The sequence below is a fragment of the Rhea americana genome, unplaced genomic scaffold (assembly GCF_003343005.1).
Source record: "Rhea americana isolate MKP2758 unplaced genomic scaffold, rheAme1 scaffold_21, whole genome shotgun sequence".
NCBI lineage: Eukaryota > Metazoa > Chordata > Aves > Rheiformes > Rheidae > Rhea > Rhea americana.
In genome coordinates, this window is record NW_028186258.1 from 6,599,639 (window position 1) to 6,626,212 (window position 26,574).

General features: G+C 38.8%; 2 protein-coding genes across 2 annotated transcripts in view; both read right to left on the reverse strand.

Moving 5' to 3' along the window:
- LOC146596116 (ABC-type organic anion transporter ABCA8-like) overlaps positions 1–4,132 on the reverse strand; it is a 28,867-nt gene extending 24,735 nt beyond the window's left edge. The window contains exons 1-3 of the mRNA XM_085304737.1: positions 4,063–4,132; positions 1,068–1,180; positions 320–530 (exon numbers count right to left, since the gene is read on the reverse strand). Of these exons, the coding sequence (XP_085160863.1) occupies positions 320–530; positions 1,068–1,180; positions 4,063–4,081 (343 nt within the window). The 5' untranslated portion in view covers positions 4,082–4,132. The remainder of the gene's footprint in view (positions 1–319; positions 531–1,067; positions 1,181–4,062) is intronic.
- Positions 4,133–8,009: 3,877 nt separating this feature from the next.
- Positions 8,010–26,574, reverse strand: part of ABCA5 (ATP binding cassette subfamily A member 5) — a 33,289-nt gene continuing 14,724 nt past the window's right edge. Inside the window, exons 18-40 of the mRNA XM_085304738.1 lie at positions 26,290–26,429; positions 24,608–24,727; positions 23,792–23,993; positions 23,376–23,545; positions 22,368–22,495; positions 21,154–21,291; positions 20,301–20,414; positions 19,663–19,833; positions 18,447–18,560; positions 18,062–18,199; positions 17,539–17,613; positions 16,911–17,002; positions 15,778–15,904; positions 15,384–15,501; positions 15,171–15,262; positions 14,835–15,010; positions 14,096–14,171; positions 13,916–14,010; positions 12,999–13,118; positions 12,624–12,773; positions 11,507–11,586; positions 11,202–11,257; positions 8,010–10,462 (exon numbers count right to left, since the gene is read on the reverse strand). Of these exons, the coding sequence (XP_085160864.1) occupies positions 10,355–10,462; positions 11,202–11,257; positions 11,507–11,586; positions 12,624–12,773; positions 12,999–13,118; positions 13,916–14,010; positions 14,096–14,171; positions 14,835–15,010; positions 15,171–15,262; positions 15,384–15,501; positions 15,778–15,904; positions 16,911–17,002; positions 17,539–17,613; positions 18,062–18,199; positions 18,447–18,560; positions 19,663–19,833; positions 20,301–20,414; positions 21,154–21,291; positions 22,368–22,495; positions 23,376–23,545; positions 23,792–23,993; positions 24,608–24,727; positions 26,290–26,429 (2,800 nt within the window). The 3' untranslated portion in view covers positions 8,010–10,354. The remainder of the gene's footprint in view (positions 10,463–11,201; positions 11,258–11,506; positions 11,587–12,623; positions 12,774–12,998; positions 13,119–13,915; positions 14,011–14,095; positions 14,172–14,834; positions 15,011–15,170; positions 15,263–15,383; positions 15,502–15,777; positions 15,905–16,910; positions 17,003–17,538; positions 17,614–18,061; positions 18,200–18,446; positions 18,561–19,662; positions 19,834–20,300; positions 20,415–21,153; positions 21,292–22,367; positions 22,496–23,375; positions 23,546–23,791; positions 23,994–24,607; positions 24,728–26,289; positions 26,430–26,574) is intronic.

Below are 26,574 nucleotides of genomic sequence, written 5' to 3' on the forward strand. Positions count from 1 at the left end.
TGCAAGGAATTATCAGTAAGAGGAGAATCAATAGGCGGAGAAGGAATTTTCTGAAGCTTTCCCCCTCGCTGTTAAATAAAATACGTGGCTCTAGGAAGGCTCTCGGCTGTCTCCCTGATCACCGGTCAGGTGCGTGCGTTCTAGYTGCACCAGCATGAAATCAAATCTTTGGCCTACAGGGACAGTCTGCTAAGAAAGGACCAAAAAAAGGGACAGCTATGACAYGTCCCCTAACACCAGTAATGTAGACTGATGTACTTGTACCGTCAGGGTACAGCAGATACYGTAACTATAAACAAGGATTTAATAGCAACATTACCCATCATTACAGAATCTGAAGCCACTTTATTCATTATTTGCCTGGTGGTGCTTGTTACAGGTGTATACACAATTTTAACTCCAGTAGCATTAAAGGCAGGATCATCTAAGTGTCCAAGAAATTCATAAGGGATTTCTTGCCGTGCAAAAGAGAATATCAGGTTTGATGATATGAATATTAGGAAGGCAAAAAGCAGCGATGTAATCCATTCCTAGAGAAAAGGGAGGAAACATAGGTGAGCAACAGTACAGTGTTTTGAATGTTAGGTGGTATARAAGAAATCTGGTCCTGCCTCAAGGACTCTTCTCATTAAGCGCTGATCTGTCTGCAAGGTCCAGTTCCTCCAGACAAGAATGTTTTCTTTATATGAACGAGGAAGAGCTATTTTGCAGGTGTAATAATTTTAGAATAAGAGAGATGTTTGAAGTGAAAAACATGTTTTCTTAGAACCAGAGCCAATGAGGTCTCCAGATAATTTTGTACCAGTAATTGTGAACTGGACATTGTGTTCTTCTGGACAGTGCAGAAATTGGATCAACAACTGAAAGCAATAAGCCAGCTTTGAAGCAAGCTGTTATTATGCTGTGATATTGTTGTGTCACTAAAAGAATTGTAACTGCTGACATTTTCCCCGAGAACCACATTATCAGCTGAGGCTTTTCATATACCACCTGCTATAAAAACAACAGAGCATAAAATCACTTCACAGGGAAAATCCTATCTTTTCCTYGGTAGAACAAATACTTGCCTGAAAACTTTCCATTTTCATCCTCCACACCGTAAGAATATTTTTCCATAAGAGAACACGAGTTTGTCGAAATATTTTTGAGGTTCTCTCACATATTCTCTGCATTTTCCCAGCTAGGATAAGAAATAAAAGGGCATCATCGAGAGTAACACAGATTACTGAAAGTTAATACATTCACTTAGGTAAACTCCACTTCAGAAAAAGCCAAAGAACACGGCAAAGGTTAAGAGCTTTCCCCATTTTACAGTTTGGGTACAGAAGTTCAAAGAAAATGGTCTAAGATTACACAAGAGGCCACAGACCTGCGCTGGACACAGCTGTCTTTCAGATTCATCCCAAAGAGACTCAGCAGAAAGATGCATTTAACTAGCTGTAATTTGATTCATCAACTGCATACAATTAACAACAGAAATGCTATTCTCTTCTGTACTAAAAATTGGAAAAGAGCGGCAAATAGAAGAAAGAATGCTTAATTTTCAAAATACTTTTTATTCAGTTATTCAAAACACTCGAAATATCTATAATTCACAGCAACAGCGTAACTTCCAGCTGTTGAGAACAGTAGCTCTGGTTTACAGCACACACTCGGCTGAGCCTCGAGCCCTGCGTCTCGTGACGTTATGCACTGCCTTAGACACGAGGAGTTTGTTGGTAAGCCACTGCTCACGCTGTCGGCTCCAGACATTGCAACGAGCCCCAGAGCACCCCGGTACAAACGTCCGTCTGTCCACATCGACCACAGCGGGAAGGCACCTGCCATCCAGGAGGCCAAGTTAGAAACTGAGGTTTAAATGCTCGTAGTGGCATCAATAGCTGTCACCAACTCCCTTAAAACAAGTTGGAGACCCGCTTGTCGTGCTTTCACACAAACTCTAATATAATTAAGAATAACTCTGATMCAGCTAGAGCAGAGGAACATTAAGAAAACACCGGTTTGCTCCTTTATGCCCATCTCGGTACTAAGCAGGGACATAAGCGGCTCCCGCCTTGAGCGTGCAGCCACGCGGCAAACATCCTGCGCAGCAACAGCAGCAATTTCAGAGTAACTGATTTCACCACCTTCCCAGARCAAGAGCTGAGGATGGAGCCGCAGAACATATTTTTGTATTTTATCCTTGAGAATGTCTGAAACCCAAATCAAAGCAACCTCAAATGCGCTGTGCTCTTTTCCCTTTGGACATTATTTCCTGATTTCGCAGATTGGGCAGCTGGAGTTAATAAACGATTCTACTACTCTGTTCCCTTCATTGTTTGTTTTTGGAAGAATTAAATATTTGCATACTCCAGGGGCAAGGGATCCAGAATCTCTGTTTACTCTTTGACTGTTAGCATAAAGTCTTATCTCCATGGAGCTCTGCTTTTTTTGCCATGAACTTTCTCCTGTGCTTAGACATCACAGTCTATTCTGAAAGTTAAAGGCAATTAGGAAGTGAGTTCTAGGAAGTGCTAAGTTTTTGCCCAAGTGTGAATTTCACTCTTCATGAACCGAAACCAACAGCCCATCAGCAACAAGACATTTGGGCCATAAACAAAGTTTCATGCTGAAGTATTTAAGGAACAAGAAAAACGTYAGGGTCTTGTAAAAATTGCACTGAATTCCTACAGATATAACAGAAACACTTCATTAAAGAAGAACAACTAGATTTGTACCAGTTTTAACCTTATTTTTGCCATCAGAGTAAGAAGCACATATCCCCTGCTACCTAAAACATTAAGCTGCCAGGAAGTCAAACAGACAATGATGCCTACAGATGCTGTGTGAAGTTTGTCAGGAAGAATTTCAATTCAATRTTAAAAGACAGCATTTCAGCAGGAAAGATTCATGCCTACCTCTGCAAGATCTGAGATTTGAAAYAGCAGGTTTGGAAGACATAAAGCAAATAGCCAGAAATATGTTTTGTAGTAACAAGAGAAGTCATTAACCAGAGCATCACTTGTAAAAATAACAGTATCACTGAACATCTCTGGAAACATTCCCTATTTGAGGACTCCATAAATRTGCCCACACTTCTTGTTCTCCAGGAACTCACTTCCTAGTTATTGCAGTGAGTTTTAGTGGGATTTTATCTAGTCTTGTTATATCAAAGGTTGTCCCAGGAATGCATGTCACATATAACCACTTTGCTTCTTCATTTAGTTTCAGTCTGAGGGATTTCCTACTTGGCAGCTCCTCAGATTTGTCTCTTCTGAAAAATTAACAGAGCATAYTGTGACTAGCTCCTGAAAGTTGCTCTTCAGGATTACTGGCAGGGAACTTGGAAGTGCAGCAAGATGCAGCCCACATTTCTGTATTTGTGGCCAGCGCTGCAAGGGCAGCCGCTGACTCTCCGAAAGGCAATGATTAATCCCTGCGCGGAGGGAGCACAGGGGTGACCACGCTCTCAGTGCGGTCCCTTTTGCAAACTACTGCAAAACTAAAAAATTGCAGCTAGTCCCTAAGCAATCCCACCTTTACCACCTGACAAATGCGAGAGAGATTTGTACTAATTCCCCTCTTTAATACACAGGTTTTAAAAYAGGCTTTTTTCCCTACTTTCAGCTCTAGAAAGTTAGCTCTGAACTTGTCCTGTATCAGAGTTCAACATTTTAATTTTTACAGAGAAGTGAACTTTGATGATCTTCATGCGCAGAAGCTGTTACTGGTGATAGCAAGGCCAGGGGAGGGAGGGAAACGAAGGGACAAGTTAGCTGGGAGGACCTAGAGCTGGAGCATTCAACCTGCGGTGCTCAGCCTACAGCAGTACATCAGCAGCAGGAATCGCAGTCCACATGCATCCAGGAGAACATTTTTGTTCCTTTGTCTCTTAAACATTTGGATGCAATGCCAAAATATGTCAGAGAACAGAGCCAGGAARTTTTTTGTTCTTTTAGCATAACATTGTACTAAAAGAATAGGAATAAAAACCATGAAACACAACCCTCTCCCCCCAASCACCATGAAAACATAACAGGTGTAATTTTTCCACTTACAAAATAGAAATATGAAAGTTCTTACCTGGCAATGTGTTTTCCATCAGAAGTATGTCTCCTGCAGCTCTGAGATGTCCAGGCTGTTCGCCTCTTTGCGGTCCTGGAGATGGTTCAACACTGTTAACACAGCCTGCTGGCCATGCCCCTCTCCAGCCTGACGTCACGGAGTTTGTTCGCAGTCGTGCAAACGCTCTCAATGTTTCTGGAGCAACAGCAGTGACCGGAGCAACACCTACAAACCAGGTGGTCTAGAGCTTGGAGATATTATATATTTTGCCTCGTTTAATATGACGCAGGCATAGCGTGTAATACCACAGCACGTTTCTACAGGGCTTGCAACCTGTATATATATAATGAATCAATGGAAAGATATATCAAAACATAACCAATCATGAATTAACGTAAAAGTCATTTTCAAGAAGAAAAATATTAGATTGTTTTTTTTTWAAAAAAAAAAAAGTCCACTCTATTTTACCATACTGACAACAAAATGACACTTTCCAACAAAATAGTTTTAAAGGAAAAATTCTGACCAGCTTAAATGTTTCTTCATGCATTTACCTTTGCCAAGGATTTCCCATGTGCTCCGATCAGACTGGTGGRGAACCGCAGCAGGAGCGCTGCTGTCGGCTGGGAGGAGGCGGTCACAGGTTCCTGGTCTCACTCCAGCTCAGTGGTGAAGAAACCAACTCCTTGCCTRGCAGTGGATTAATCTGGAGGGAAAACCTCCACTGCCTTTCTCCTATCTTGCTTAGAGCCTGAGCCAGCAAATATTCCTTCCTCTGAAGAGATGACTCTTGTGTCCATGGGCCAACAGTATTTTTTTCCTCGTTTTTCTTCCTCCCTTTTTGTTCTTAACAATTTTTGAGTTTCCACTCCTTTTTGTTGCTTTTCCAGCAGCTGCCACACAGCTGGAATCAGGGTAGGGAATTTATTTATTTTTTAATAGGTTTTCAGTAATTTGCTTTCAAAATAGGGAGGTAAGGAAATAAGATAAGCCAGGAAACACAAATGAATTGGGAGTGTGTACACCCACACGACAATTCAAGTAGTTAAAAGAATGCACTTTGATTGTGCTGGAACTTCAACAGCTTAAGGACTCTGCATCTGATTTGCAGAATTAGGTAAAGAAAACAAAAGCAATCTGGCTGTTGCTTAAGAAAAGGCCGTAGCTCTTCTGCAGCTGCTGAGTTTGCCATTTCCAAGGAGTGGGGTTTTTAGAAGGAAAAAAGCTTTGGTACTTCACGGACCGGTGTTATAACATCTGCCACACAGTCACACACACACACACACACACACACACACACACACACTCCTTGGAGTAGCTGGCCTAGGGCAAACAGCTCTGGTACCTTCCCATCATCTCCAGAAAATGCATTTTAACATAAAAATGCCATGTGTTCTGGGGAATCCTCTGGGTTTACCTTTCTGTGTACTGGAGGACTCCTCGGGCTCCGCCAATGAACCAGGGCTCCAGGTAAGTCTAACTCTTTGGAGTGTCAATGAAAAGCAACTAGATAGCACGTATCACCTTAAAAATCCTGTGAATAAGCTCCGCAAGCAGCTGCACCACAAGGCTTCAGAGGAGAGACCACGGGGCGGCCGGGGAGGACAACCCTTCCAGATCTCCCGGGAGGAGGAAAGGACGCGGGCGCTGAGGCAGTGTCCTCGGAGGGGAACCCTTGAAGCAATTCACTTTCAAAGAAAAGGAGAACTGAAAGCTACAGGAAACTGTTTTCCAAAAGATTAAAAAAAAAAGAAGAAGAAAAAGAGAACTAGGGGTTTTCTGAAGATTTTTAAGGCAACACTATAGGAAAATTAACTGATCTTCCTGTCTTTAAAAAATGACAAGCTACTCTTAAGACACCACTGAAAAAAAAAAGTAGTATGAAAACGTGGAAAATTCAACAAGGTTCTGGCTTGATTTCTTCAGAATTAGTTTTTCCTGATGGGCACAGCAGAGTCCTCTATAGGCACAAGCACAAACTCCCGCTGTTGCGTTGCACTGCTCCAACTGAAAATGAACTGCTTTTTTTTGGTGGGGTGAGTTTTCAAGTGGATAAATCTGATTCATCTCTGCAGATGTACAATTACCAGTGCCAGAAATACGCAATTGCCTTCAGATCACTTTTAGCACAAGCCTGAAGCTGCACTGATCCAATCTGGCTGTGAAATGCAACATTGCTGCGGGGTGCTGAATCTGAAGTATTGCAGTATCATTTTTTTTGGTGATTCATTACCACCAATTGCAAAACACTGTACTCCCCTGAATCCAATTAAAAACATGATCTTAATCCCTGCACTCAAAAGCCGGTGATTAAACCCACTATTTTCATGATCTATGCAGCCTGATCTTCACAACCTGGAACGGCAAATAAAATTAAAGCAAAACAGGAGCCCCACAAAACCCACAGACCAAACACAAGTGAGGGCCAAATCCAATAAAGGATTTGGGTGCTAAAAGGAAGACTCAGGATTTAGATCCTGAATCCCAGATTGCAATCTAAAACCCTTCCCTCCGTGTTGCTGTTGCACCCTCCCTGGGCTCAYGGCGACGGCTGAGGCAGCCAGCCCCGCGTCCCAGCTGGAACCCAGGCTTGGTGCTCTCTCCGCCGAAGCCCCAGGGGCTACAGGGGAACAGCTCTTCCTCACCTGGCCCAGCTGGACTTGCAAAGCTCGCTTACTTTTACACCCCTGGGGCTCTCCAAGGAACACCAGAAGCCCTACTTCTAGCACAGCAAAACACATGCATAATAGAAACAAGATTTAACAATCTGATCCTCCTTTAATTTCGGTAGCACTTTCTGCTGGAAAAGGGGGGGGGGAACCCTCTACTTCGTAAATACAGCAAAGTGATAAAAGGAAAAAGAAAGCCCACAAAATAAACTATGAATGACTCAAAGTACCTGACTGCAATGCCAGGATGAGCATTAGAAGTACAACTCATTCAAACCTGATACCTTCTGTTTCTTACTACCAGAAATACTGGCTGTCCTCTGTGTAACACACTATGCTCACTATACAGACGTATTTTTAAAATAAGGGCTTTTCTTGCTAATGTGAAAAAGATCACCATTATTAAATTCTCCCACCTAAAACATATCCTTATACTAACCCTACAAAGCAAACCTATCTTCAAAGCRTTGCACATGCTAGCTAATTATTCCTCACAACACCCTTGCAAGGTAGGTACAGAATCATTATACCTGGGAACGGTGCACCAAATTAAATCATTTGCCTCAAGTCCCAGGAGCACATCACAGGCAGAATGTGAACCTGAACCCAGCACTGCCTTGGCTTCCAGCTCTGTTTTATATCCTAAATCACAAACTGTCTCTCACAATTGTATGGTTGGGATTCAGTTCTTCACTGACAACAGCYGAACCACAACAGAGCTTCAGGAATGAAGTGCTCTCCTTGGTTTTCAGGCTATTCTATATGATTTTGCATCCATTTTTCCCTATTCTTGCAATTACAGACATCATGTGACACTTTGAGAGACTCCTGGCTACAGTATAATACAATTTTGGCAAAGTTTTGGAGTGGTATTTTATACTACATTGAAACATGGTATTGCTACCCAAAGCAGAAGATCCTACCCAAATATGCAGTTAGCTTARTGAGTCAAATTCTTTGTACAAGTAGCTGTATGAATGCAGTGCCACCATCAACTGGGTTATGCCRGTATAAACAAGAAAAAATATCAAGCTGAGCAAATCTAGATGTTAACAAAGTTTTCACACAGCCCATCAGAAGTATTAGAAAATGAGACACCTACTAGAAAAGCTTTGGTGATATTATCCAACAAATACTATGGTATAGAGTAAGAATTGCGTTACAGCCTATTAACTGTGGCTGTAAATGAGGGAATAAAATTGAGGAAAGATGTCAAGGATAACAAGTCAGAACTGTGCTTTTGCAACTTTACGTGAAAAGACTATGTTGTATGTGGCTAGACAGATGTACAGAGGACACAGCTGAAGCATTTTTAATATAATTTACAAAGAGAGATGAAATTAAGTAGTGCAACGTGATTTGGAGAAAACATTTATCTTGTACGTATACTCATGGAAAAGTATCATGAGAGAAAATTCTCAGCCTAACCTATATTACAAATACAGAGAAACATTCAGAAATATTGACCACTTGCAGGGGTGTAGATGGAAGCARCTGGCTGGTGGATTCCTAGGTGCTAAACAGGAGACATAGCAGAGGATAGAATAAATGAAAGGGCTGAATTTGGGTCATTTTTCCTTTCCAACAGGGAGGCTTTAGCCTGCAAAAGATTGCCACTAGAGCTGCAGTTTGCACGCTAGTGCTTTAAATCAGTTCACTACCACTATTTCATCTGCAGTGCCTCAGAACGGGACATATGCAAGTACCATTGCATATGGCTTATCAGATTGACTGTCTGCGCTCGTACGGGAATGGGCACCTTCCCCTTGGGAAGCAAGCCAGTCAGGAGGCACAGGGGACATCCAGATGTTTGTGCAATTCCTGGGCTCAAGTTTAACTACAATACAAAATCTATACTGTTATATGCAATAAGGGTACAAAGGAGGAGGGAAAATTTATACATACAGGGTTCATATCTTCCCATACTGAATTAAATAACAAGATTTCTAGGGATACTGATGAAAACAGATTTGGGCTCTCAACATTATAATAAATCATTACCATAAATATTACATACATTATTGCCAGGTAATTATAGATAGTTGGGAAACAAAACTTTGCCATAAGCCATGACAGAAAAAGTAAGGGTATTTTCTAACTTCAGTGTGAGCATACAGAATTTATATGACTTATGAAGCCAACGTTTTGATATAAATGTATCACTAAATTTGTTCATTGCCAAACACAATGAACTATTAACAATCTTTAATTTCACCTTATAAAACTAAATGAGCAATGACAGCTTTGTGTAGAAAAACAAAAATAATGCATTTTAAACACACACATCTGTCAGGTCTCAGAATAAAGGGTCACATATTCCACTCCTGTTAGTCCTCCTACAGTAAACTAAAGGCACCATTCCTACTGATGAGGTTGTGCATTTGGGTCTTACACTTTTGGGTTTACAAAGCTGAATGAGAAACTACCATGCCAGAAAGAAGCAAACATCCATGTGCTGAGCATACCATTGCATCACTTACTGCTATCACAACAAAGATGGATTATAAAACATTGTTGCATGTGCTTACAAATTTGTTGCTAAGAACAATGAGAACATCTAAAAAGGATTGTGTCTAAAAACAGCTGGCAGGATAAATGTGATTACACCCAATTAAAGAATTAGACTGCATTGACAAAAACTAGAAACACTGACATTTCTGCAAATATTGTAACTATATGGTTATTATGTCTTTGTACTTTTACCAAATTGGGGAAAAAAGCATCCGTTACTGTATACTCCATTTAACCCCACAGTACATGCATTATAAACATTAATGCCACCTAGAATGGCAGCATGACCGATTTGCCAATTTGCAACAGAAAGGAATGTATTGTTGGCAAGGGCCACATTTATCAGCTGCATACTAAGCTAAGCTCATCGGGTAATTCAGGACTGTATTCACAGTGAATACAATACTTTGGAGTGCTTTTTCCCCTCAAACGGGAGGGCCTCTTCTAAGCAGGTGGAGGTGAAAGCAAGCTGTGCCCTTCGTTACAGGCCTAYTCCTGGCACTTCTATGTGCAACAGCAATGCCCACAGACGGCACAAGGTAAAGGTGGCCACTGAGAAACAACAGTTGGACTCACTGGAGCAGGATCTATGCCAGGCTACTGTTTTTGCCAAAATCAATTATTTTCTGCAAGGCCTGCTTAACCTCACACATAGCCCTGACACCAAATAACTCCTAAGCCTGTAGAGCTGATCAGCATCACTTCAGCGTTTAAACAAGCTCTCTCCAAAGCAAGTGGTGAGTATGAACTGAGGGACAAACGTGAGGTGGGCACTACTGAAAGAGCGAAGCAGACTGACCAAGACCAAGAGGCGACGGACTGTGTCTTGGCAGCTTCTTCTCACTCCTGACTCACAGTAAACTAGAAAACAGTGAGCAGAGAAGGAATTCCTGATAACTGATAAATTAACGATAGAATTATTCATTTGAACATTACTCAGCAAACATTATTCATACCATCAGCAAGGTGGAACATGCTCCATTTTTCCAAGTACTGTTTTCTTTTTCCTTCCTCACTATGAYGATTTTCATGCCCCGACACCTCTCCCAGTGCTCAACATGTAGTACAAGGGATTATCACAGTTGTACAAAACATGAACTGTGGAGCACATCTACTAAATCTTAGAGAGTTCAGAAAACAACTCTATCTTCTTGTGTTCTTTCCCACCAAAGTGTACTGTTCAATGTGCCAAAGCTGCTATCTTCCTCCTCTTGTTCTTTAGCAAGTTCCACAAAAACCTAAAATTGACAAAAGGGTTATAAATATATCATGTTCCTTTTAAGAACTTTCAGAGTCACAAGATGCAGAATTCATGGCAAAAGTCTTGTAAATATAGAATATATTGCTTCATATCCGAGTACATATTTCAGTTTTTAGTATTTTGGTGTTTTCTCCCCTTGCTTCTACCCTCCCCCCCCAATTTCTTCAAGAACACACTGAAAAGGAAGTTGAATCAAACACAAACTGAAGGATCTTTATTGTCAGCACTAACTAATCCAGAATAAGCAGTAATAAGCCTCAGCTTTACTCTCTTCTCAGAAATAAATTGCAAAGCCTATCATTTAGGTAAGTGATATTTCCAGTAATGATAGTCATTGCAGTTTATATGCCTTATTTCAAAAGAAAAAGGCAAAAGTGGTAGTAATGCAATCAGTGGAACTGACAGCCCAAGTTCACTTTGGAAAATGAGGCCTCAGCTCCCCAGAAACATAAAAAGGGGAGTCAGCACAATCAACTTCTGCTGAATGAAAGCTGGACATCAGATTCAAGCCRTCTTTACAGGGTTCACTCCAGAGCTTCCTCTCTTGCTCCTCCCTCCACTGACAAAGATGCTTACCCTGATGCCCAACTTCCATGTGGCAGAAGCTAAGTGAATCCAAACCCAGCCACTTTTGAACACATTATCTAAAAAACTGCTCCATAACATGTTAAACTGCCATGGGTTACCTTCGTGAAATGTAATGTGCTTTAACGTACCTGTTCCAGGGTTGACTGAGAAAAGCTGTACTCCTCAACGTTAAAAGTATGTTTTACTGTTAAGAGAATTCGCAAGAGTGAATATGCATTATCTGAGACAACTTGATTTAAAATATTTTAAGCTAGTACAAATGCTTACTTTTGACTTCGTAAGGAACAGAATTAAGGACAGCAACAGTAATAGAAAAAATAAATGAACTTAGAACAGAAATGTGAAAGTGACAAGCTAAACCRTACACAGAAGAAGTTTCAGTCACAAGACACAACGATTTCTTTACACAATGTGTGGCAGAACACTTAATTACCTTCTTCCAGCTTTGAAAAAGAATGTGAAAGTGATTGTACATCTTCTTTAGGAATTTTATATGCCAACACAGAAGCAAAACTGAAACAAATAAATAAATCAAAATTAATTTCAGGTGAAATTACTGGAAGTAAAAAATATTAAAACCCAAGTGAACTACTTAAATCAATTTTTTAAAGACCACTCCAAGCATTTTGACCTAGCCATCATCGTAAAAGAATATAGCAGCAGCGATCCAAAAACAGGAGGTCAGTTGTTTCTTTACTTTGTCTCAAAGCAAACAGATCAAGGTGCATCAGCTAAGACTTCTGAGACAACTCTAGGATTTTTATGCTCTTCAGGTAAGAGTCTGCCATTTATATTCTACCTAAAAATTCCACTCATGAAAGAAAATCTATGCCTAAAAAATATTTGATGTTTTGCCTTTAAGATGAACTTAGCCAAGTGTCACAAGACTTCTCTGGACTTTCTACTGCACCCAGAGGTCCCTGCAACCTAGAGTCCAGAACAGGGAGCTGCTTTACCATGTGAATTTGTTTCCCAAAAAATAAACTCTCCTCCTAGTCCTCCACATTTGAGGAAATTTGCTTTCTTATGCAATTCCTACAACTCCCTTTTCTCAAATTCTCAATAATGGAAACCAAACTAGACTACAATAACSCTAGAGTTTATACAACAGAAATTCTAAGCTATTGAGGGGGGTCAGTAAAATGCCTCTGAAAAAAAACAACCAACTAATCCTCAAACTTTGAGGTAGCCACAGAAAACTGTCAAATATTTGTAAGTAAGGGACWGTGATTTAGTGACTCATTTACCCACATTTTCTGGATAAAAGAGGGGCCCCTACCAAGAAGGAAGCTGCAGGCAACTGTGATGCACAAATCTAGTTTTGCTTCCCCTGTGCCAAACATCTGTGCACATATTGCTCAGCTCTGGCCATCAGCACTAGCGGTCTGTTTTACTAACTTGCAAAACACTTCCTCTTTTTTAGCAATGTACAAATATATTTTTTTTGTTAATTTTAGTATCATGGCATCCCTTATGAAGCATTGATAAGTCACTGACAAACAGGAAGCTTGTATTAATATGAATGTTTTCTGCATATTTGTTAGCTTTACCTTTCTTGACGATTTGCATTTGGGAAAATGTTCAAAATCTGTCTCTGAAGATACTCCAGCTGTTGTACATCTGCTGTTTCTTTTAATTTCATTTCCAAAAAATATCCTCTGCCATATTTGCTTTTCAGGTGTTGAACGGTACCTATACATCTACCAATTGGTAAAGAGAGAAAGYGTCATGCATGTTACACCTTACTCAAAAAGCAGCTTAATATTCAACAGAACCTTCTACAAGTTTAATTATGCTGCTCTAAGTCCAAGATGAAGATAATTATMTACTCATTTTTCCAAAGAAATACATTCAAGTCAACACAAGTCTTACTTTCTTTTGCACAAAGCATGTGCATAGGGRCGGACTGCACAAGCCTGCTATACCTGAGGTGCCCAGACACCAGAATGGCCACTCGATCACACACGGCATCAGCCTCTTCCATATAGTGAGTGGTAAGAATAGCTGCTCTCTCTTTATTTTTAAATGCTGCTCGAATTGCCCGCCTAAAAAAGAAACAAACAAATAAACCCAAGAACACAACTGAAGCAACAGCGAAACACCTCTGAAGCTGCACACAAAATGTGGGAAGGCACTATCCGGGGAATCACAAAGAGAAAGCCGCAGTCCTCCCTCCTTAGTAAAAAGCTGAACACTCGTAGWTTCCTTCTGGTTTCTGAAGTTTTTCAACTGCTCTAGTGAAGAGTATAATACTGAAGCATCAGTATTTTACAGAGGTCTGGACAGGCAAAATTGCCCAATACAAAGAATATTTTTCATATATACTAAATTTTTTCTCTCTCATCAAATGTGTTGCGTGAAGACACATCTACACCATCCCAGTGTTTGATTTGTGGAATAAAGGCAGCCACCTTGTTAGACCAATGTCTCTCTCTTTAAGGGATTTGTTGAAGCCACCAAGACATCTAACATGTTACAGTAAATCTTTGGTTAGTAAGAAAAACACACCTGTGACGGCTAAACAAATCCTGTTACATCAAGGAGTAGCATTACTCTCAAAACCACAATTAACACCTGAATTTCTCACAGAGGTGACTCAAAATTCATTCTTGTTCCTGTATTATTTTACTTCCCAGATTTCTTTCTCTTGACTTCTAAGCTTTCAATCTTCAAACTGTTCTGAGAAAGGACACATGAGGTGCGATGTGCATGAAGGTACAATGTTGATTCCCTGTATTTGCCTTTTCTCAGTGTTTACAGGAAYGATGCACAAATAAACAGGAAAAAAACAAGTATCTTTCTACACAMGCCTGCTGTAAACGTGGCACCAGATAACACTCACCACATGTGCTGTTTGGCTTTTGGATCCATTCCAGTAGATGGCTCGTCTAACAGCGTAATCTGAGGGTTACCCAGCATACTCAATGCAAAGCACAACTGAAGGAAAAGGAAAAGTAAAGGATAATTATGCTACAGCCTTTTGCAAACACTGAATACAACAGCTTTAAAAGCTTTTCCATACCTTGCGTTTCAATCCTACTCCTAGTTTCTTTGTTGGTTTCTGCAGATGGTCTTTTAAATCCAGGGCACTTGCGACGCTGTAGAAGGAGAAGGACCACATGTAAACGGCCCACATACGCCAAGACTGTGATCTCACTAAAGACTCTTTAGCATTACTTGCACCATACAATATGTAAACATTCTCATTTAAAGAACTTATGATTTTATGGCTTCAGAATTTATGATTTTATTGCTTTTCCTACAGCAAGCATCTTCCAGCATTTTGTAAGTGAAGAGAACAGACTTTTTGATATGACCTTTCCTACAAACTGACAATGTTTTACCCTCTTGCGAGAAATGGGCATAAATCCATCAAACACGTGAGACAAAACAACCTGCCCAGTGTCCCAGAGGAGTCTGTGGTGACAACCCAAAGAACAGCTCTAACCACTGCACTACCAGTCCTTGCAGTGTGTGCAACAATGATCATTAGAACTTCACTCCTTGTTCAAAATGTATGGCTGAACACCCTTACTATACGTCCCAAGGGAAATAACCAAACATACAAATACCAGTGGAATTTTGTGTTGTTGAATTTATCAACTAAACTACAAGCTAACATTTGCTGAATTTGTTAAAATGATGCTACTATAAATTGGAATGAAAAAATATTGCACTAGAAAAAGGAAAAAAGTCACAAGATTATAATAAAAATATTTGAGGTTTTAGCTATATTTTCCTTTTTTTAATAAACCATTTACCGTTTTAAGACTTCCTTTATATCAGTCTGACTCATTCCTTTGATAGAGCCATAAATTTCAAAGTGTTCCTCCAATGTAATATCTGGCCAAAGAGGATTTGTTTGAGGGCAGTACCCCACAAATTTAACTGAATCATCTTCACTATTCAATCCAAAAGAATAATTTCCCATCAGAACCTGCAGGAAAAACATATAGACTTTCCTTAACAATATTTTCACAGAAATCTCACAACTGTTTTTATAAAGTTTTAGCAAAAAAGGATTTAGGAATCCTTGTACTAGTAAAAAATATTAAATCTAGATTCATCTTCTATTTAGTTTGCAGCATATAATATACCTGCCCACCAGTCGGCTCAATGTCTCCAATAAGCATATTAATTAATGTGCTTTTCCCAGCTCCATTTGGTCCTAACAATCCCAGTATTTCTCCTGAAAGAAGAATGACATATAAAATATTCCCCGTGAGGTCCAATAAATGGAACTGTGAATTCAAAAACACGAGTCATTTTTGTAAACATGGCAGTTCAACAACAAGCAATTTAACTCAAACCTTTTTTCACACAGAGAGAGACATGTTTTGTTGCCACTTTCTTTATTCTCCTCCCAAGAAGAAATTCCTTTCTTTCATCATATTCTTTATGCAAGCCGCTGATCAGAATTGCTGGTATCTATGGGAAAACAGAGATAATATTTAGGTCAGTAACTAACCAAGGGAGACTGGTGCCCGGACTTTCGGTCAGCAACAGAAAGTAGAAGAACGCAGCTCCCCTTGCTCTGGGGGGTTGAAGTCAGAAAAATTAATCTCCAAGTGCCCTTTCTGGGGTCTGAGGTGACTGCAGGAAGGGAAGGCTCTAGAAAATACTAGATTTTGGGGTTTGGTAACAATGGGGTCACCCTTTTTACCGCCCACTGGAGTCTAAGCCAGAGGCGAGGCATGGCATTACCTCTTCGCAGTTCTGGCTGCTTAACAGTTCTTTGACCCGCAGTTTCTCTGCCTTCACATCTTCATCTTCATTCTCATCATGTGGGACATCTGGGCATTTCCACGTTTTGGCTTTTGTAAAATATTTTCTAAGAGGAAGAAAATAAAATCAAACCTCTAGTTCAAAACAAAGCACTCAGAAAAATCAGTGGAGAGTTGCTCTCTTAACTGATGGACAAAGCAAGTTGTGTTTGTCAAACCTAGAAGTAACATGTTTATGTAGTACATCTGAGAAGCCCCAAAAGGCAAGGAATGAGAAAGAATGATTGCATTTATGTCATTTTTATGTTGAGCTCTTTGTTAAGAATATCAAGTTGCTAGTCAGGCAATGAGAAAGGAAGTTCATAATCATCTGCAAAGCAACAAACAAATCTGCTTTGTTAGCAGCAAGCGAACTCCATCCCAGCGGGCAGGCGAACTGCACTGACCTTCCCTTCTGCTACATGCTTTCTGGGATTTTACCCCAGTTGTTTCTAGTTATACATTATTAGAATGGGAAATTTGAGAGGAAAATCTCAAGTTAACTCTGTTTACGTATAGATGATGTCCTTAAGAAATTCCCCATTTTGCACTGAGATAGCTTGAACTACAAACCATACCTTTGCTCTCTGATGATTACGTTTCAGGCAGCTGAAGTTAGGAGAGCAAATTCTTTAGGCACGTGGGATGGGATATAGCTATCTCTGTGGATGTGCCAAGGGAAAGCCAGTATTTACAATAAGTAGTCATGGTTCCCTTCTGTAAAACTTCTGAACGGTTTTCTAAACACAGGTCAAAAGTCTGAAGCTGCATGCACGTATTTTAGAACAAAATAGCATTTTATTTCTAACAGAAAACATTTCTGTCAATGACTCATTAATAGAGCACTAAGTGTTAACAGAAAATGGAAGCTGCAGGGATCAAATCAGTGCTTCCTTGTCAAAACATTTTATAACTGGATAATCCTGGTGTAACAAAGGGATGTTTTTGTTTTACTTTCTGTAATATCCTCCACAGTTATGCATTATATATTCCAGTTTAACTGCCAGCATTATTGTTAAAAACACCTTCTTCAAACTACTACTTTTTACAAATCTATTCAATGTAGAAACAAACCTGAAGAATGGATCTTCTCTAATTGTTTTACCTCCATTTTTCACCTCAAGGCATCGCAATAGAAAGAGCCACATTATACACTGCAAATAGGGCTAAAACAGACAAAAGCAAATACAGTTAATCAAAGCACTGCAAGCCGCCTCTACAAGAACCCTCTCTTTTGTCCTGCCCAGTTCACTCTCACTTCTTTCACAGACCCCTTTCCTTTCACCTGGCTTACTGTTGCCAAATTTATGTTGCCTTCCCTTAAAGCCCACTAGTGCTGGTAGATGCTGCTTAGTGAAATGACACTGAGGACTTACCACCAGAGCAAACACGTCTATTGAGATTTGATGGCAATTATTTAGTCTTTGGGAAAGAGAAAGGACTCCCTTTCTCTGGACTTTTTGCTTCATCAGTATGAACTCCCATAATAATGAAAATTAGTAGCAGTACCACTAATAATGCTGCTAAAGCAGATGTTGAGCTGGAGAGGCTAGTAGCTTTTACTGGTATTGTTCACGCTGTACTAGGCTGCAAAGCAGGAGGCTACAGTGATGCTAACCACTAAATCAAATCTTTATTAATCTTAAAGAAGGGGCCTCCCAGTAGGAGTTAATGCTTCTTTATGGCAAACAGTCTTGCTTACAGCTATAACTGCTACTAAGAGTCTGTCCCATGGGTTGTAGAATCCTTCATTCTTTTGCTGGTCTTTCCATGAGACCTGACAAGGCAAAAAACACGCTCAAGTAAATAAATATCCGCCAGAGGTTGCCTATTCTACATCTTGCTTAAACCTCAAATCAATCTTTTAAATATTTTGAGCTCTAGAGAAATCATGGTTACACTAGCTTTTTTCCACTGCATTTGCCAGAGATGGTCACACAGCACTCAACACATCAAAATATGTCAGTTCCACAGCCTGAGAAACAAATCATCTTCTATTAAATATTTAATGGAAGAATTTTTTTGTATCATTTTAAAACTGGAGCACTAACAGGAAAGAAGTTGACTTTTCCCCGCAGTTGATACCCTTAACTCATTCAGTGGCTATTGATGACATTAGACAGCTATGCAAATAACTACTGTTCTATTTACATTGCCATTAAAGACACCCACTCAATTCCAGCCACGAACACGTGTTCTATAGAGGATTTTCTGCATTCTCTTACCTTTATAAAGCAAATCAGACAGCCAATAAGGGGATATATAGGAGTGAAGACAGAGAAGACATAATGCAGGATACTGGTTACAAGATAATACCCCATAAAGAAGGCCACTTCAGTGACAACAGTACAGACCAAGGCTGTCTACAACAGAGAAAGGGGGAAAAAAGTTTTTTTTTTGCTCAGTTCACATTCTTAAGGTGTAAGTTATCTAATTAGAAGCACATTTTTAAAGCTTTTATCACCTTGGGATATGGCAGCAATAAAAAGACATAGGTAAAAACTTCAAATAAGGACACACATTCAAGTATAATGACTGGAAAGTTTGTTGTGGCTTTGCAGTTAACCTGTCTTCTTCATAGTCAAACAAAATGAGGATAAAGTTACTTACCACTGAAAATATAAAGGACCAAAACTCTTTTGTATTTTGCACTTTTTTAAATGTGAAGGAGACCACATAAGTGAACAACACTACTGATGGGACATAGCCAATCAAACAAAATATCTGCAAAGATTAAAAAAAAAGAGAAAGGTTTCTCAGTAAATATACAGCAAGGACCTGTAGTTGAATTTCTTGTATTAAGTATCAGCTGGGATTATTTTAAGGTGGAACTCGAATTCTGGACACATCTTTGTCATTTAATTTGAAATGTTTCTCTACACTGGTACATACAGCACATATTGCTAAAGATTCAAATAAAAGAGTGCATAGATAGGTAGTAACTCCATTCACACAGAATGGAAGCTTTGAGTTTTCTTTAAGCTATTTCCTATCTTTAAAATACAGGCTCTCATAAATGCTGGCATTGAGATTTTTGGTAAATATTAGGAATTCCAGTTGTAATTTTTTCATTTTTGCGGAAATTAAAACAATGGTAGATGCACTGGTAGAAAAACAGCTCTGCAGCTCTATGATCGAATACCAAAACGTGATTAATGCAAAGGAACAGATTCTGGGAAAGAAGCTAGGAAAATCTGATTCTTTTCAATTACAGCTGAGATCTCAGAAAAGCCTCTCTGAACACAGACATTGTAACTTTGTCAATGAGCAGCATGCCACTGAAAAGCACAACTACTGAGTGGTTAAAAAAAAAAAAAAAAAAAAAAAAAAAAAAAAAGGAGAGGTAAAAAAAAAAAAAAAAAAAAAAAAAAAAACAACAGATCTACAGATTTACAGATCTAGTAAACAAGGCACAGAATGGTAAGAGTATTTTACTGGAAAAGCCTGATATTTTGAACTTCAGTTTTATTCTAGTTCTTAATGAAACTCCAAAATTCTACGTCAGGAAACAATATTTTGCTTTTGGTGCAATCTGACTGGTGTCTCTGAGCTAAAAGCCCTGGACACACGTCCTCAGGCCTAAGCAGCCTGCCAAGAAGCTGTCATGAAACCAAGTAAGGAGTGCAATGCAACCCTGAGCATCTTCTCTCACAACTATGTCAAAATCAGATCATCTTCATCCAGATTTTATCAGGCATTTTCTGTGGATGTGGGTTGGAAAAATTCTGCCGAATCACCAGTTCTAGTAGGAATAAACACTTGTGGAAAAGAACATTAACAAGGTCCTTATGTTTCCGTACATCCTGTGACCCCCCACTACACTTACCACAGCAAGGAACTTGCCAACATAGAAATAAACACCATAGTGAAATGCAAACAGGCTGCCTATCATCAGGACAAGAATGCAGAAGAACAGCGGGAAGTCAACAACTGCTTGTCCTGTCCAGTAAGCGGAGGGATAAAGACCTGCTATCTTAAGTTGTGTGTATGCTTTGATCTGCAAAAGGAAAAGAATATCCACAATGTTAATTCTCACTGGTAAGTGAGCTGGACCTCATTCTTCACTCTAATATAATGCTTTTAAATTGAAGTGAGGTCCAAGCAATTTACCTAGATATTCCTGATCCAAAGTTTTTAGCTGCCAAAGCAGCATAATGCATTTCCACAGGAGGCAAAAGGGCTTTTCTCACATCTAATCTACACAATGTGGCAAGTACAATGCTCATGTCTGCATAGTTGTGCCTGCCTTGTTCATCTCAAGGCAAAAGACTGTATTTAAAATGCTTCTTAAAAACCTGAAATCTAGGTTAAATTCTTGGGCACTCTATGAATCAACATTGCACTGCTGCAATTACTGGCAGGTAGCTGTTGCATGACCATACCCCCCCAAAAAAAATTCTCTATATGGCTAGATAGGCACTTTTCAAATGTGTCTCAAACTGTCTATTTTAACTGAAAGTTTACCTTATGGTTTTCTGCATTCTCCATGGCAAAATATGGTGGCATTCCAGTAACAATGATTCCTAGTAAAACAGATTGAAAATAGAGCTCTAGCTTGAAAACTGTGTCAGGAGCATCCTGAAAAATAAAACAGGTTTCTTTGAGGAATAACAACACACACTCACACCACACACACTCTGTTATACTTCTAACATGCTTTTAAAAATTCCTATATGTCTGGAAGATATATTTATATCAGACACAAATTTTCACCCCTTATACAAGTTGCTTTTAACAATTCTTTCTTAGTACAGATTACAAAAATAGAAAATAAAACAAATCATTTAGTCATGGCATATTCCATTCAAGTGTTGATGCAATAAACTCCATTTCGTCATTTTTTCATAGAGTAATACCATGAAATCTAGATGCGTGTGACAAGGAATGCATTAGTGATTGAAATAGGACTTAAGCTTCAAAACATATGCTTTGTACATCTTAAACTCATATAAGCAGTAGCGAGGAGGGGAAAAAGCTTACAGAAGTTTCTGGAGTATTAATAAATTACTATGTATAATATACTACTAGAATATTTATCTAATGCAGCATATTCTGCAGTATCTAATAGAGTATTTATCTAATGCAGTGGTTTTTTTACTCTCCTGATTGCCTCTGGCCTTTCTAGAGTTCCCCTGCTGAAGGTTATTCCCTGCAGCGCGCAGAAGGATTTACTTTATGTTTTCCCAACAGTGTTTCCTGCCCACGGGAAAGCTCTGTGAAGGTCTTTAACAAYGATGTGTTGCCTACTGCGTGCTTAAGTGCAATCATGCCATGAGCTCTTTTAACAGTGTCTGATGCAGACATGGGTGCTGCTTACCTGAATGAAGGGGTTGCTCCAGATTTGAATACTCTCAGTCACATTCAAATTGTGAAGAAGTAGATTGCTAACAATATTGATCAAAACTGGCAGGGAATGCACCATGGTACTGTTAAACACGACTGTGAAAAGGTAGTACTGGAAAAAGACGTATTTGCTATATTAATTATTGTGCGTGAAGAATAGAGCTGAACAGGTCTCTACTAGGGCCAAAATTAAACCTGAACATTAAAAAAAAATCTTTGCATAATTAAGTATGCTTTGTAGGGAGCTCTATACTGCTCAGGCTGGTTAATAACACATAATCTAATTCAGTAAAATAGCCATGCTCATACAGAACAAATCAACTGGAATGAATTCCCGAAACATTTTATAAACTGTAGCACTATGTCAAATGATGCTCTACCAATTACAGTTCTGAGAAACATGAACACAGAGCCTTGTGCATCTTAAGTTTTCACTAATGCATTTAAAAAACAGGCAAAAAACTACATTTGTGAAGGACTGCACTGTCATACTAATACTAATAGTTGCAACAAAGGAGAAAAAAGGAAACGAGAGAACTGGCATACTGCAAAGCATCTTCTTTGTTAAGGATTAAATACAATCCATGTATCCAAATCCATTTGACGCTCCATCAATGACCATACTGAAGTGAATACTTACAACTCAAGATACTCATTTTTCCTTCCATGAGAGCATTATGGAATTATACTTCTGTCAAATTGTATAAATTAAACTGCACAAGAAGAAAAAAAAAATAAACTATGTATGCCAGGTCTCTTGTGAAGGAAAATATTTCTCTTGGCTTTCTGTATCTTTATGGGGAAAAAAGGAGGTGGAAGTTTTGTTAAACCACCATAATTATCATTATGAAGAACATTTATCTTGATAATATTCCATTCTGTTAACACATGACTCTCTCAACCCTCTGGTATTAGCCATATTTCCTTCATTATATTATTCAAAATTGGAGACATTTTAAAATTTGAACTTCTCATTAAAAATAACCCACAATTTTGATACCTGAAGCCATCCCCAAGTATTCATATGAATAGCAAAGATGAAATCTAATTCTATCACCTCAACTGAACGACCAGAGTCAACCTTATCAAGCTTATCCTGAATGTGTTTGTCAGGAAATAATACAACAGAATAGTCACCAACAAACTACCGGTCTTTGCGATACGGCAGTGCAGGTAGATCTTACTCACCTTTCCTGATTCAAAAACATTTAAAGCTGCGCTGTGTGGTGCAGCTGAAACGTAATTAGTGTCATTGACTATCTCCGATAGTATGTTCAGGCTCCCAAGAGAGTTGACAATGTCATCRATATCTGATTCTAGCATAGGACAAGGAAAATTACATTACTAGCCATCATCCGCTTGGAATATTTTACACAAAATTATCAATCAATTTTCCAGTCAAAAGCAGCAAACTTTTCTCACTGATATAACCCTATGATGAAAGATCATTGTTTCCTTACACATGCCTACCACAAATATCCTCTGCTATTTTGAACAACACAAATGTTTTGATTTCAGCTTCCCACTCAACAGCCTCACTAGAATTAAAGAAAAAAAATGTAGCTGCATTATCCAATTAAGTTGTACAGACCAAATGCAACAGTCAGGAAGTGGAGGTACCAAGAAACATTACCAGAATACTAAAAGTTTCAGTGGTCCAGGGAATTAACTAACAAGACAGGAAATCACTGTCATTTTGATAAGGTATCAGGAGGACTAATGTTGAAGTAAGTTTAAATTTGGGACTGATCAAGTAGAGGGTTCTCTGGTTGCACATATTGCACCTACACAACTTTAAACACTCTGAATTAAACAAAATGGGAATTTTCCAAAGTGTCCTGCACTCAGACTTCAACACTGACATATCTGAATGTCTCTGRTGTAGTATCTGCCCAATTCTTTTACAACAGCCATTGCTCTTTCTCCAAGAATAGAGAGCATAGGAATACTACACGTGCGAGAAAGAAGATCTCTGAATTGATAGACACCTATTCTCTACCAAGTTTAAAACTCTTCATGATAAATTATTTGGAATAATTTCAAGGAGTATTTGCTCACAACATAAACACCAAGTTGTATACACTATCCTTCTCCACAGCCTGTGACCTTTCTTTCTCCACAATGGTAAAATACTACATTTTAAGAAATAAGTGTAACTAGGAGCTATCCTCATGGAGCTAGTATTTGCTGTCCTACCTGTGGAGTTCTGCAGAAGAAGACGAGTTCTGTACTTGTGATACTCCTCTCCGGGCTTCAGCAAGTACAAATCTGGGGAAAGTTTGATAGGAGCTACAGAATTTTTGAAGTAGTGGTGTATAAGAAACAAAAAAATCTGAACTAAAAAAAAAATCAGAAAAAGCAATAACCTGAAAGAAATAAAAGTTTCATTTTTACTAAAATTCAGTGAAAGTAGACCCAATTTATGTACGTGTCAGTTGAAACATGTCCTTCACCCCAAAAAGCATGTATTTAACAGTAACAGATAGTCTCACGTTTGTTATTGTTTAAATATAACTACTAAAATATATTAAATCACATCCTCCAGTTCCTCTGTTGTCATTCAAACAGGTTTTGAGAATTTTGTATGCAAAGAAGAAAGCCCTAATACTTACATAACTCTCACAGATTTATTTTCTCGCCTTAGACTAAGGAAGTGAACTTTTGCAATAGTAGAAACCTGCTTCTTCCAAAGAGCTGTATTGCTCATAGCAGGTGATGTTGTCTCAGAGAACACCAGGAGGCTCTGCTCCATATCATCAACTGATTTTGTATCCATTTCTTCCTGTACTTGCTGGGAATTAAACACACTATAATCTGAAAAAGAAAAGAGGAAACAAAATTTTAACTACTCTGACAGCACTATTGACTGCACAGTTTGGAATCGTASATTTGGAAAGGTTTGGTGGCCATCCATTTTTTCTCTGACTTTTAAACTGGAATTGAAAATAAATTCAATGGAGGGGGAGATCTCAGCCCTAAGTGCAGGTTATAAATATTAATGTCAAATTGGAAATTAATTATATTTTGGGCATCTACAATTGTAGAAAGTACAAACTTCCAAAAAGAAGATGAATCATATGGCCATAAATGGTAACACTGTAATGCAGAAAAGTTTGATGYAAGTACACTAGATGAAAAATTAAACACTATATAGAAGGCCAGTAAAGGACTTTTTCATTCCCGATCCCACTAGAATCTGTTCTCACCCAAACCACTCTGATTCTGAATATTTCAGAAGTCTGGAATAACATGTGATCTGATGCATTCCGTACTGCCTGGTGGAGTGCTTACAGGTGGATCTGTTATTTTATCGCTATAGTGAAACTATTTCAAGTTGTGCCAAGTCATAGACAATTGTGCACTAATTATTAAGACTAAACTGAATACAACAGAAAACATAAAAGGAAGATATTAGCAGTCTAGCTCACCTGCTTGATCAATCTCTGCTTCAACTTCTAGCTTCAGATATACATCCTCCAATGTTGTCATGGAAACACCGTAAGTAATAACACCCAAGTGTGAATGAGTGTCAAGATCAGAAAATAAGCCTAAGAAGAAGAAATGAAATATACTGGTTGCTCTGAAATAGGACATCATCTTTCCAAGACATTTTCATTTAAGCTGGACTCTCTGCATCCCTAAAGCCTTCAGCATGACACTCTAAAAAGCAAATGCTATGTAAATATAATTACTTGATTATGAAGAAGCAAGCCATGGCTTGCTTGAGAATCAAGGCAGTAGTAAGCTCCTTTAAGTGCAAAACTTTTTGAAATGTCTGTTCAGGTAAGGAAAACTGTTTTCCTGAACCTGTAGTGATTACAAAAAACAGATTACCAGCCTAAAGTCTACCTGTGATTAGAGCTGACTATCAGCTGTCTCCAAACACATCACTCATGGAAACACCAGCACAGGGACTGGAGAAGAACTCAGGCTACACAGATCTGTGCCCAAGCATGAAGTSATTTTACAAATAAAACCACTGAATAATTTCACATTAAAAATTACCCATACCTATAAATCTACCTTAACTGGATAGGATATTCTGGGTGACATGCRTAATCTGAAGACCAAAATTTCATTCAGAGTGAGAGCATTCATTAGCACCTCAGGACAAAAAACATTTTCATGCTCTTGCCAATCCTATAAAATGAAGYACTTCACAAAACCAGAAGCTTCAGAGTCAAGGTTAAGCTGAAAGAAATGCAAATACGTAACAGTGGGAAGAGTAACTAGGACACCCAGTGAAGCTTACCAGATCTCTGTAATTAAATGGCAGAGATACATTCCTAACCTCTACTCTTCTTCAAGATAGAATCAATTTCCCCAGACTATCTTGCATAAAGATGCCTGTTTTTCAAAAGTACACTCAGAGACTGCAAAAGATAAAGCTAATAAATTATTAACTAGTCAAATGCAATGAGAGAAAGATACTTATGAAATATGAGCCACATTCACATCTGTATTRGTTCTGTCTCCTAGCTTTTCATATTGTGAAAAGGACATACTGTTTCTTCCACTCTCTCCTGAGAGATGAACAAGGAGCCCTATGTATGACTGATCAGATAATTGCTGCCATCTAGTGAAATCAGCACATTTGTTCCACTCTCCCTCTTTCACCAGTGAATTTTAATGTAATAACACAACGTTCTTTCCAGCTCACAACAAGAAGGATTAATGTAGCACTTGTGCCTTTCTGGCCTTCCTGCTGGAGGCCAATCTTGTTCATTAAAATGTTCTGCAGTAAGATGATGATGCTTTTACAAGACAACTACATTCTTGGCCAAAAGGTCTCTATGTTCCTGCTAAAAGACATTTCCCCAAAATTTGCTATTGGGTACCCACATCACTTAAYGTATCACAATCGCCTTGGAGGAGGAGAGGAGGTCCTCTTTCACCTGAGAAAATTGAGTCGGTGAGAATGAAAGCAAAGATCTCACTGACATATATTCAGCAAAATCATAGCCAAAAAACAAGTACGTATAGAAATGTGTACATACAGAAATGACAATATAACACCTCTCAAAGTAATACAAGCTGCAGCCATGCTTGACAGATTTCTCTTCTACATTCCTTCAACCCTGCAACTCAAAAAAAAAAAAAGCATGAATACCTGCAAACTTGTCCATGTCTTTGAGTGGCAAGGTATAGACCAGCTGCTGATCATTCTCTTGTAACAGGCTGGCTGCAGGTATATGTTGTCTTATTAATGATGTTGTTGCTTCAGTGTTGCAATATGCATCTATGTGCATACTAATAAAATACACAAAAACAAATGGTTTTTTTAAAATTTGCTTTTCTCCTTGTATCTACACCAGAAACATTAGCCAGTAGAACATCAGACATTTAGTATGAGGAAGAGAAAAGGATCTTTTTTGCAGTTTTCTTTTCTTTTCTT